Source organism: Oncorhynchus clarkii, chromosome 5 (genome assembly GCF_045791955.1).
Source record: "Oncorhynchus clarkii lewisi isolate Uvic-CL-2024 chromosome 5, UVic_Ocla_1.0, whole genome shotgun sequence".
Taxonomy (NCBI): domain Eukaryota; kingdom Metazoa; phylum Chordata; class Actinopteri; order Salmoniformes; family Salmonidae; genus Oncorhynchus; species Oncorhynchus clarkii.
In genome coordinates, this window is record NC_092151.1 from 18,058,589 (window position 1) to 18,071,908 (window position 13,320).

The following is a 13,320-nucleotide window of genomic DNA, read 5'->3' on the forward strand; positions in this document are numbered from 1 at the left end:
TTTCAGCCAAAAGCTGGCGATTGCCAGCTAATGGAAACCCTCACCATCACATACAATAGCATGGTTAGACTCACCATCACATACAATAGCATGGTTAGACTCACCATCACATACAATAGCATGGTTAGACTAGTCTGCTGATCTTGTTCTTACAACCATAATAAGTGGAAAGAAATCGTTCTCTTAGAGTTGGGGTCAGTTATAAAATAGCCTATCCTACGTAACATATGAATAATGATAGCCTGTACTACACAATAGGCAATGGTATTTAATCATAAACACAATGTTATGTCTAATTCTACCCTAATACTATTTAGTTTTACACAAAGTAGACCGGCCTGAGATGTCGGTTACTGACTATGTATCTTAGTTTAAGGTAGGCTGAGGCTCTCTGTCAGGAAAGCAATAACAATCATGCTGAAGAGAGGAGGGCAAGGCAGCCATAACATAAACCCCCAGATCTGTCTGGGACACAAGGCTAGCAGCGCATGCTCTCTAACAGATGGCCTTCATTACTGGAAGACTACAGCCTCTGTCCCTAAAGGATGAAGAAGTGTGTGGTTCTGTTTACCCCAGTCTAGCATTCATACTGTCCATTTTATTCTCCACTGGCCCCTCCCCGTGTGGGTTTAGAATACGACCAACACTGCTCAAGTCACAAGAATAAGTGTGTAGAGTAGAGTGCAATGAGACTGGATCTGCATGTCAAAATATGATCTTCAAACCAGAATAAAAACACTATCTCCTCACTATCACCACGATAAAACCGTCCAATCTTGTGCAAAAGCATGCCTGATTGTGCAACAGGCAAGCTGCTATTCTAAGACTACAGCACAGTCGTAAAGAGGAAGACAATTGCCTTAAATTCAGTTGCAACCGCAATGTCAACAACTGACATATCACAACGGTTATCCTCTAATGATCATGTTTAGGTTGTCAGTTTCCTCCTGAATGTCATTGCATGACTGCTCTCAAAAAGACAAATTTTAACCCTTGTTTTGAACTATTTCAAAACGAGCAAAGCCAACAGTATCTTCAACAAAAGTCTTTACTGTTTAAGTGTTTCACAAAGCGTTTAAATTAAATATTAATTGAGCAAGGTCAGGGTGACCTCAATTCTATCCCAAGTGTTGTTCCAGTTTCAACAGATAAACGTGCCAAAGTTCCAGTCTAAGCAGTCCGAGACAGTTGACATAACCCAGAGAAAAAAAAGAGTTGACAGCCCAAGCACACAGCAATACACTACATAGCACATCATGGTTCACTAGCACTGACAGGTCTGTAGTACCATTGACATCTATAAGCCATTCCCCTTGAGCAGTGTCTAAATCTCATTTGTTTCCATCCCAAAACTCTGTGTGACGATTCAGGTTGGAATCTTGCAGCAACATTCCTATAGGGATGTAGACAGTGCCTTCGCTGTCCTGGTTGAGAATAAAATGACTCTACAAAAACCGTCTCCCATTCTAGAATAATTGCTAGAAACGCCTTTTGCCATGTGATAATGCTCAACACACCGGCACTAGTTTGGCAGGAAAACATGGCCAACCTATAACGCTTTAAAAGACACTAAGCATTGAGTGGGTGTTTGACCTGGGGCTGTAAACGAGGGTCATTCACACAGAGTGAGCCAGGTTCAAGAGTCCCAGTTCCCACTAGAGGTCGACTGATTCATCGGAATGGCCGATTAATTGGTGCCGATTTAAAGTTTTCATAACAATCGGAAATCGGTATTTTGGACACCGATTTAAATTTTTATTTATTTATTTAAATCTTTATTTAATGAGGCAAGTCAGTTAAAACCTGTTGCGACTCTAGGGGCAGTATTTTCATTTTTGGAAAAAAAACTTTCCCGTTTTGAATGGGATATTTTGTCAGGACAAGATGCTAGAATATGCATATAATTGACAGCTTTGGATAGAAAACACTAACGTTTCCAAAACTGTAAAGATATTGTCTGTGAGTATAACAGAACTGATGTTGCAGGCGAAAGCCTGAGAAAAATCCAATCCGGAAGTGCCCCATGTTTTGAAAGCGCTGCGTTCCAATGAGTCCCTATTGAGCTGTGAATGTGCTATCAACCAGCTTACGCTTTCTACGTATTCCCCAAGGTGTCTACAGCATTGTGACGTAGTTTTATGCATTTATGTTGAAGAATAGCCGTAGGCGGCTGGCTACATTGCGTAAGTGGCCACCCGATGGCTCCCAGGGTGACTCTCGCGTAAAATACAGAGGTAGCCATTACTCCAATCGGTCCTACTGAAAACAAATTGTCCCGATGGATATATTATCGAATAGATATTAGAAAAACACCTTGAGGATCGATGATAAACAACGTTTGCCATGTTTCTATCGATATTATGGAGCTAATTTGGAATATTTTTCGCCGTTTTCGTGACTGCAATCTCTGGGCGATTTCTCAGCCAAATGTGAAGAACAAATGGAGCTATTTCGCCTACAAAAATAATATTTTGGGAAAAAAATTAACTTTGGCTTTCTACCTGGGATTCTCGTGAGTGAAAACATCCGAAGTTCAAGGTAAACGATTTAATTTGATTGCTTTTCTGATTTGTGACAAGGCATAATGCTATGCTAGGCTATCGATAAACTTACACAAATGCTTGTCTAGCTTTGGCTGTAAAGCATATTTTGAAAATCTGAGATGACAGGGTGATTAACAAAAGGCTAAGCTGTGTCTCAGTATATTTCATTTGTGATTTTCATGAATAGGAATATTTTCTAGGGATATTTATGTCCGTTGCGTTATGCTAATTCGTGTCAGGCGATGATTACACTCCCGCATGCGGGATGGGGAGTCAGTAGAGGTTAAGAACACATTCTTATTTTCAATGACGGCCTAGGAACAGTGGGTTAACTGCCTCGTTCAGGGGCAGAACGACAGATTTTTAGCTTTGCAAGATTGAATCCCGAGAGCTGACTTAATCTTGCAATATTACAGTTAACTAGTCCAGCGCTCTAACCACCTGAATACATTGCACTCCACGAGGAGCCTGCCTGTTAAGCGAATACAGTAAGCCAAGGTAAGTTGCTAGCTAGCATTAAACTTATCTTATAAAAAACAATCAATCAATCATAATCACTAGTTAACTACACATGGTTGATGATATTACTAGTTTATCTAGCGTGTCCTGCGTTGCATATAATTGATGCGGTGCGTATCATTGCTCCAATGTGTAGCTAACCATAAACATCAATGCCTTTCTTAAAGTCAATACACCGAAGTATATTTAAACCTGCATATTTAGCTAAAAGAAATCCAGGTTAGCAGGCAATATTAACCAGGTGAAATTGTCACTTCTCTTGCGTTCATTGCACGCAGAGTCAGTATATGCAACAGTTTGGGCCGCCTAATTTGCCAGAAATGTACGTTTATTTATGACATAACATTGAATGTTGTGCAATGTAAAAGGAATATTAAGACTTATGGATGCCACCCGTTAGAAAAAATACGGAACGGTTTCGTATTTCACTGAAAGAATAAACGTCTTGTTTTCGAGATGATAGTTTCCGGATTCAACCATATTAATGACCTAAGGCTCATATTTCTGTGTGTTATTATGTTATAACTAAGTCTATGATTTGATAGAGCAGTCTGAGCGATGGTAGGCACCAGCAGGCTCGTAAGCATTCAGTCAAACAGCACTTTCGTGCGTTTTGCCAGCAGCTCGCCGCTGTGCTTCAAGCACTGCGCTGTTTATGACTTCAAGCCCATCAACTCCTGAGATTAGGCTTGTGTAACCGATGTGAAATGGCTAGCTAGTTAGCGGGATGCGCGCTAATAGCGTTTCAAAAGTCACTCGCTCTGAGACTTTTGTGGAGCGATGGGTAACGCTGCTTCGAGGGTGGCTGTTGTTGTTGTGTTCCTGGTTCGAGCCCAGGTAGGAGCGAGGAGAGGGACGGAAGCTATACTGTTACACTGGCAATACTAAAGTGCCTATAAGAACATCCAATAGTCAAAGGTTAATGAAATACAAATGGTATAGGAGGGAAATAGTCCTATAATTCCTATAATAACTACAACCTAAAACTTCTTACCTGGGAATATTGAAGACTCATGTTAAAAGGAACCACCAGCTTTCATATGTTCTCATGTTCTGAGTAAGGAACTTAAACGTTAGCTTTCTTACATAGCACATATTGCACTTTTACAACACTTTGTTTTTGCATTATTTAAACCAAATTGAACATGTTTCAATATTTATTTGAAGCTAAATTGATTTTAGTGATGTATTATATTAAGTTAAAAGTGTTCATTCAGTATTGTTGAAATTGTCATTATTACAAATAAATAAAAAAAATGGTCCGATTAATCGGTATCGGCTTTTTTTTGGTCCTCCAATAATCATAATCGGTCGACCTCTAGTTCCCACTAGTAATTTGAGGGTAGATGACCGTGACAGGCTGTGCTATCCTTCCGTGTTGAATCAGTCAACTCTTTCTAATACGGCCTGCCCCCTCTCGGTCTGTGTCACTGTGTGTCTGGATCTTCCACTTCTCCCCACACGCTCCCTCACACACTCAATCTCTCTGTCTCTCACACACATGCAAAACATACACACACACACTTGTTGGCGACTGTGAAAATGGTCCAGCTGCAGAAAACCTTTGGGTTAAGAGAATACTGCCAGGTGCAACATGACACCACAGCCAATACTTCTGGTCTGCACACCTGGCTGTGAAACAGTTCTGTTATTCCAAGAGCACTGAACCTGAGCCAAGTCAGTCTGCCAGTTGTGTTATCACTAACATAAAGGACAACAGGCAGCACAAGGCTGGGGAAGACATACATTGATTTCTAGGGTACCTTTCGGAAGAGATAAGTTACAACCAGCCGGTAACATGACTCTGAAAGGGAGAGACTATCTGACCCCCACTCCTCTCTTATTGTGTCCAACCAGCCATGTCATCTCACTAGCCACAGTAAAATATGTCCCAATCCCCCTGGCCTTCAGACCAGTTGACTGACAGAGGTTACGTTTGCATTCTTGGGCACAGGGACTGTCTAAATGACTATGGCCCCTTAACACTCACATCTGTAGCCATGAAATGTTTTTAAAGGCTGCTCATGTCTCACGCAATACCATCATTCTAGACCCACCCCAATTCACATACTGCCCAAACGGATCCACAGATGACGCAATCTCAATTGCACACCACACTGCCCTTTCCCACTTAGATAAAAATAACATCTATGTGAGATTGCTCTTCATTGAGCCGTAGTCAACACCATAGTGCCCTCCAAGCTCATCACTAAGCTAAGGACCCTGGGACTAAACACCTCCCTCTACAACAGGATCCTGGTCTTCCTGACAGGACACCCCAGGTGGTGAGGGTAGGCAACAACACATCCGCCATGCTGACCCTCAACATGGGGGCCCCTCAGGGGTGCGTGCTTAATCCCCTCTTGTACTCCCTGTTCACCTACGACAGTGGTAGGCCTGATCACTGGCGACGATGAGTCTATAGGGAGAAGGTCAGAGACCTGGCAGTTGTCCTGGCACCACAACCTCTCCCTCAATGTCAGCAAGACAAAGGATACGATCGTGGACTACGGGAAATGGAGGGCCGAGTACGCCCTCATTCATGTCGACGGGGCTGTAGTGGAGTGGTTCGAAAGCTTCAAGTTCCTCATTGTCCACATCACTAAGGATCTATCATGGTCCAAACACACTAATGAAGAGGGCATGACAACACCTCTTCACCCTTAAGAGGTTGAAAAGATTTTGTATGGTCCCTCAGATCGTCAAAAAGTTCTACAGCTGCTTCAATGACAGCATGTTGACTGGCTGCATCTCCGTTTGGTATCACAACTGCATGGCATCTGACCGCAAGGCTCCACAGAGGGTAGTGCACACAAGCCAGTACATCCCTGGGCCAAGCTCCCTGCCATCCTGGACCTCTATACCAGGCAGTGTCAGAGAAAGGCCCTAAAAATTGACAAAGACTCCAGCCACCCTAGTCATACACTGTTGTCTCTGCTACTGCACGGCAAGCGGTACCGATGCTCCAAGTCTGGAACCAACAGGATCCTAAACAGCTTCTACCCCCAAGCTATTAGACTGCTAAGTAGTTAACCAAATAGCTACCCGAACATTCTGTATAGACCCGTGTTCCACTTACACTGCTGCTACTGGTTACTGTCACTTTATTCCTAGTCATGTACATACAGTATCTACCTCAAATACCTCGTACCCCTGCACATCGATATAATACCTGGTACCCCTTGTAACGTTACTAATGGAGTACTTTTACATGCACAGTAATAATTCGATATTAATAACCCCCTGGAGTCTACGTGCGCGCCCCGCAAAAATCTTATCTGCATAATAATAATCCATCAGCTTAAGATATGGCCGGACGATATGGACAAAATATATCACGGTATTAAAAAAACATTTTTTTGACAGTAAGGTAGTGTTTAACTGTATTTTAGAATCGAAATTCTCTTTAGGAGTAGTGCGTGACCCTTTGGTGGCAACACATACATTCCAAGTGATTTCAATGGGTATTTCTCCATTCTGATTGCTATTCAATTCAACTTCATACATTTTTATTTGCATTTCCACAGCCACACAGGGCTGGACGATATTGAACAAAATGTTGCAATTGCGATTTGAATTGCGATTTACACCTTACAAATATGTACAACTCAACCATTTCAAAGATTTTACTGAGTTATTTCATATAAGGATAGAAGTCAATTGAAGACATTTGAGGAACTGATTTGACGAACTGAAATAAATGTGTAAAATCGTCTAAATGTCTGTTTTTGCTTTGTCATTATGGGGTATTGTTTGTTGATTGATGAGGGGGAAAAAACGATTATCTATTTTTGAATAAGGCCATAACGTAACAACATTTTGTAAAAGTCAAGGGGTCTGAATATATTCCGAATGCACCGTGTCCAATGACATTAAACCATCTGATAAAATAAAACATCTTGCCTTGGTCCTGTTTAGACTTGAGACACAAAATCGATGACAACAATGCATGGATTAAAGTGGCATTTTCTGCAGTTGTTGGTTTACATCTGTGCAAAAAAAAAAACATGCCTGTTGGATACATGTTTCGACCTGGTTTCCAGACACGAAAATGTCGGGCCCTGAGGCCACGTCTGAATGCCATATGTAAAGACAACGTTAGCAAACTACCTAGCATTAGCCGCATGATATGGTACAGAAAGTCCCAAACATCTGGCAATGCATTGGAGCTAGCTCGCTAGCCTTCTTACCAACCGCTGGATAGCCATCTCGCAGTCCGTTACAAAATGCAACAACGAATAGGTGAAAATATCTGCACATAGCTTTTCTGAAAGTAAAAACAAATAGTGATGTTATGGTTGCATTATTTCAGTCTTTGGCGAGCTATCTAGCTACTGTAGCCATCTGCCATTCCCATGAGCAAACGTTAGCTAGCAATGCACGGCTCGCGTTGTTGTACAACCTGGAACTTACCTCATGTTTTCGATGTCCCTGCCGCCGCTTTTCAGAATACTAAGCGGAATCGCAATCGCAGCCAAAATCATCATATAGGCCACGTAGAAACACTTTTTAAAATAAAAAACAAAAGTGCTGCTGGTCCATAGCAGGAGTGGGACCAGCAGCAGTAGGAACACCAAGAGCGCATCCATACTGATTCCTCCACTGATATTGCCAGCAAGAGTCTCTGATGGTGCTAGCTAATGTTGTGCAAGCATTAGCAGCACTGTGTGGCACCGACTGACATTACAACTGCCAAGAGGCAACACACAACTTGTGAAACTTCGGTGGTGCACGACTCGTTCTCTAGATTAATATAACTCGTGGACAACGCTGTTCAGTCAACAATGGTGATATGCAGCCTCGTGTAGAGGTTCCTAAGGTAAATTGCCATGGAATTCAATGTTTTTTTCTGTTTCCGGTTGCACCTTATATGGTTCCTCGGTCACTGCTCTCAGATCACATTCAGTGATGACAGCCCAGCCCAAAGCAAATACTGTAGTAACGGTTTCCAGAAGTAGGGAATGTAGAAGAGCAAGCTTTGTACTGTGACTAATATTTTCTGGTAAATAAGTTGTAAAATATTTTTTTAAATAACATTACGGTTTCAACAGATGTAGCTTGGAGGCTGCAGTTATACATCCAGCTAATGACTTAGGCTGCTGATCTCATTGAAAAATGCATTATGTTGCTGTTGATGCCTGGGGCCAAACTCAAGTCAAAACTCGTGTTTTTTGTCATCCTCTTAAAATCTTCATAAAATATGTGTTGGGCTGTGCAGCATCGTATTCTCTCTCTCTCTCTCTCTCGCTCGCTCTCTGCATGTGTGTGTAGGCAAAGGGTGGCTACTTTGAATAATCCCAATATAAAATATATTTTGATTTGTCTAGCACTTTTTTGGTTACTACATGATTCCATATGTGTTATTTCATAGCATTGATGTCTTTACTATTATTCTACAAAGTAGAAAATAGTAAAACATTAAGAAAAACCCTTGAATGAGTAGGTGTTTCCAAGCTTTTGACTGGTACTGTATATACAATATTGTTCTGTCCTTTTAAACATGTCTGAAGTAGGATAAATAATGTATTTAACATATGACACAGAAAACACAGACTTTGATTGGCATCTGAACCAGGATGACTCATGTTTGACTCACACACACCGTGGGACTGAGGATGCTCTGAAATACATGTTGGTGGACTCCCTGTCAGGATGACTCAATACACTCAACGAGATGGATCTGATGGTTAGAGGTCTTCAGAAGAAAAAGCAGGAAGATGAGCGGAAAAGCCAAACATGAGTGTATGCAACAAAACCCTTTTCAGCTATGGTCCAAACGTAACCAGATTTAAGCATTTCTGACAGTGAAGAGACATTTACATGTTTATCCCTCTTATAGATCAAGATGTTAAGTCATCAATATGCCAGATTAAGACTACAGATAAAACAGGATTAGTTGTGATAATCCAGGAACGTAATCTAGCCCTGCCCGGTGCCTTAGGCTTTAGACCGTGTATCTGCTGTTTGTTAACTAGAGATGCTTTGGACCATGGCCAGATAATTAATCACTGAGTGACTGCAGTGATTCTTACTATACCACTACTACTGTTCTAGTCAGTCAAAATCTGTAAACCTGCAGCTTCAGGAGTAGACAAAACAGCATTGAAAAACAGCATTGATTCATTATGATTGTCATTCACTGTCATTATTTACAAAGTCAACATTGTTTTATGTTTTTTATCAAATCATTAGTTGCTGTAATCTGATTGTAAATAGTTGCAGTAATCTGATTGTAAGAAGCCTCAGAAAGTTATTGGATGATTTATATTTAGGACTACTACATCATAGAAAATAGTTTATGGTTTTGGACAAGAGCCCAAAGATTTCCGTAGAAAATTACAGTGTTGTTTATTGCTTATGTATCAATACATGTTTTATTTTTCATGTTGAACTGAGTTGTTTTTCCCCCAGCTTCTTCTCCTCATGTAAAATCAACCCGGTATCTAGCTGAGAATTCTTCTGAGAATTCTCAGTCTGTACCCTATTTTTGTCAATAATTTAAGGTGCTCTGTCTCCACCTACTGGAGATTAGATTAACTGCATCCCATTTAAGTCTTCAGCTCAGTTCCAAGAACGAAGTGTGACTTAATGGTGTAAATCCTTTTTTGTCCCACTGTGGATGTCTGTTTATTACAGTAGTGTCTGTTTCCCTGAATAATCTGCAGTTATCATTGGATCTTATTTTGTTTTTGTTTTACCTTTATTTAACTAGGCAAATCATTTAAGAACACATTTTTATTTACAATGATGGCTTACCCCGGCCGAACTCCCCTAACCTGGACAACTCTGGGCCAATTGTGCGCCGCACTTATCACTCTCTCACTTCACAATAATCAAACCAGAGAGCAACTGTAGCCTACCTAGGAGTGTCACCTAACGCCTGACATTTACATGACAGAGACTGAAGTCAAAGAGAAGGAAAGGGGATACTTAGCCAGTTGTAGAACTGAATGCATTAAACTAAAATGTGTCTTCCACATTTGACCCAAACCCTCTGAATCAGAGAGATGTGGGGGGCTGCCTTAAGCAACATTCATGTGCAGGGGTCTGCCTTAATCAACATCTTCATCAGCTCAGGGATTCAATCAAGCAACCTTTCGGTTACTGGACCAACGCACCTACCCACCAGGCTACCTGAGAAATGGCCAGTATCTAGTAGCCTCAGGTATTACCATGTGTCACCTTAGAGATCCTTAGTCATACAACTATAGTAGCTAAGGGAACAAAGTAACTACACTGCATTGTCACTTAAAATGTACTGTATCTGTGATCTAAATTGATAGTTGGGTCATTTTTTATTTTGCCTTTATTTAACTAGGCAAGTCGGTTAAGAACAAATTATTTTTTACAATGACGGCCTACCCTGGCCAAACCCGGACCAATTGTGCGCCACCCTATGGGACTCCCAATCACAGCTGGATGTGACACAGCCTGGATTCAAACCAGGGACTGTAGTGACACCTCTTGCACTGAGATGCAGTGCCTTAGACCGCTGCGCCACTCAGGAGCCTCGGGAGTCATGGGGTGGGGGCTTTCCGATGAGTTGGATCTGGGGTTGTCGGACCAAATCGGTCTTATTTAAAACGATCTTATCACTGTCTCTCTCACAGTACACAACCATGCACTGACTCGCACAACAGTCCTTTTAAAAGACACCATTTTACCATTCACCCTGTTTCCACAAGTTACGGTTTTAATATTTCCTGTCAGTGGCAAGGCATGTAAACGTACATAACTAAAACCACTTGAGTGAGTGAGTGAGTGGTGTAGTATTGTGCTTCTGTGTGTTTGACTTACAGGAGCCCTCGGACTAACAAGCCATCCTTCACCGTGGTGACTCAGGTGTTTGGGCCTGTTTGAAAGAAAGATGGCTGGGTCCTAGTTTGAAAATGATTTATTCACCAATCCTGCATCCTCTAGAATAGTAGTAGAAGTTAATTGACTTGCTTACATGCCTTCAGAATGAGGTTCTTATTCTCAACACCCCATTTACCCCACTTTGGCTTCTCATTATCGAAACAGATAGCTAAAATAAATGTTAAAGTCTGATTGAATTTTATGATTTTATCATTTAATTTTAAATATTTTTACTTTCAGTTTTGTTTAACTCAGTCCTTTTCATTGAGGGAGCAAAGTAAAAAATATTATACATTTATTTGTTCATTACTTTTTTGGAAATTGTGGTAAAATGCATAATATCTGATCAAAAAACATACAAATAATAATGAAACGGATAATTGCAGATCCTAATCTCAGTGATCCAATAGGATATTTCGTGAAAAATGACAGTTGATAAATGTTTGGTTAAATGAGAATTACCCATATCTTCTTTCACTGCCAGCCATCATAGGATATAAAAGCCCATAGCTGTCTGGCCCTAGTGTTAATTTACAGCGAGTGTATCAGGCTGTGGTGGTGCGTGCAGTTAGACACACAATGGAGCATTAGGACATATCTCAATTATACATGAAGACAGTGGGCCATGGGCCATTAGGACACATCTAAATTATACATGAAGGTCAGTGGGCCATTAGGACACATCTTAATTATACAAGACGACAGTGGGACATTATGACATCTCAATTATAAATGGAGACATTGGGCCATTGGCCATTGGGACACATTTCAATTATAAATGAAGACAGTGGGCCATGAGTCATTAGGACACATCTCAATTATACATTAAGGTCAGTGGGTCATTAGGACACATCTCAATTGTATATGAAGAAAGTGGGCCATTGGCCATTAGGACACATCTCAATTATAAATGAAGACAGAGGGCCATGGGTTATTAGGACACATCTCAATTAAGCATGAAGACAGTGGGCCATTAGAACACATCTCAGTTATACAAGAAGATAGTGGGCCATGGGTCATCAGGACAACTCTCATTTATACATGAAGATAGTGGGCCATGGGTCATTAGGACACATCTCAATTCTACATGAAGGTCAGTGGGTCATTAGGACACATCTCAATTGTATATGAAGAAAGTGGGTCCATTGGCCATTAGGACACATCTCAATTATACATGAAGACAGTGGGCCATGGGTTATTAGGACACATCTAAATTGTACATGGAGACAGCGGGCCATTGGCCATTACAACACATCTCATTTATACATGAAGACAGTGGGCCATAAGGACACGTCTCAATTATACATGAAGACAGTGGGCCATTAGGACACATCTCAATTATACATGAAGACAGTGGGCCATAAGTACACATCTCAATTATAAATGAAGACAGTGGGCCATTGGTTATTAGGACACATCTCAATTAAGCATGAAGACAGTGGGCCATTAGGACACATCTCAATTATACATGAAGACAGTGGGCCATGGGTTATTAGGACACATCTCAATTAAGCATGAAGACAGTGGGCCATTAGGACACGTCTCAAATATACATGAAGACAGTGGGCCATGGGTTATTAGGACACATCTCAATTATACATGAAGACAGTGGGCCATAAGGACACATCTCAATTATACATGAAGACAGTGGGCCATAAGGACACATCTCAATTATACATGAAGACCGTGGGCCATAAGGACACATCTCAATTATCCACGAAGACAGTGGGCAATAAGGACACATCTCAATTATAAAAGACAGTGGGCCATGGGTTATTAGGACACATCTCAATTAAGCATGAAGACAGTGGGCCATTAGGACACGTCTCAAATATACATGAAGACAGTGGGCCATGGGTTATTAGGACACATCTCAATTAAGCATGAAGACAGTGGGCCATTAGGACACGTCTCAATTATACATGAAGACAGTGGGCCACGGGTTATTAGGACACATCTCAATTATGCATGAAGACAGTGGGCAATAAGGACACATCTCAATTATACATGAAGACAGTGGGCCATAAGGACACATCTCAATTATACATGAAGACAGTGGGCAATAAGGACATATCTCAATTATAAATGAAGACAGTGGGCCATGGGTTATTAGGACACATCTCAATTAAGCATGAAGACAGTGGGCCATTAGGACACGTCTCAATTATACATGAAGACAGTGGGCCATAAAGACACATCTCAATTATACATGAAGACAGTGGGCCATAAGGACACATCTCAATTATACATGAAGACAGTGGGCCATTAGGACACATCTCAATTATACATGAAGACAGTGGGCCATAAGGACATGTCTCAATTATATATGAAGACAGTGGGCCATAAGGACACATCTCAATTATACATGAAGATAGTGGGCCATGGGTCATTAGGACAACTC

At 41.1% G+C, this 13,320-nt stretch overlaps 1 protein-coding gene across 1 annotated transcript in view; it reads right to left on the bottom strand.

The window, feature by feature from the left end:
- Window positions 1-7,903, bottom strand: part of LOC139408476 (1-acyl-sn-glycerol-3-phosphate acyltransferase alpha-like) — a 31,940-nt gene extending 24,037 nt beyond the window's left edge. The window contains exon 1 of the mRNA XM_071152417.1: window positions 7,476-7,903. Within this exon, the coding sequence (XP_071008518.1) occupies window positions 7,476-7,651 (176 nt within the window). The 5' untranslated portion in view covers window positions 7,652-7,903. The remainder of the gene's footprint in view (window positions 1-7,475) is intronic.
- Between the last annotated feature and the right edge of the window lie 5,417 nt (window positions 7,904-13,320).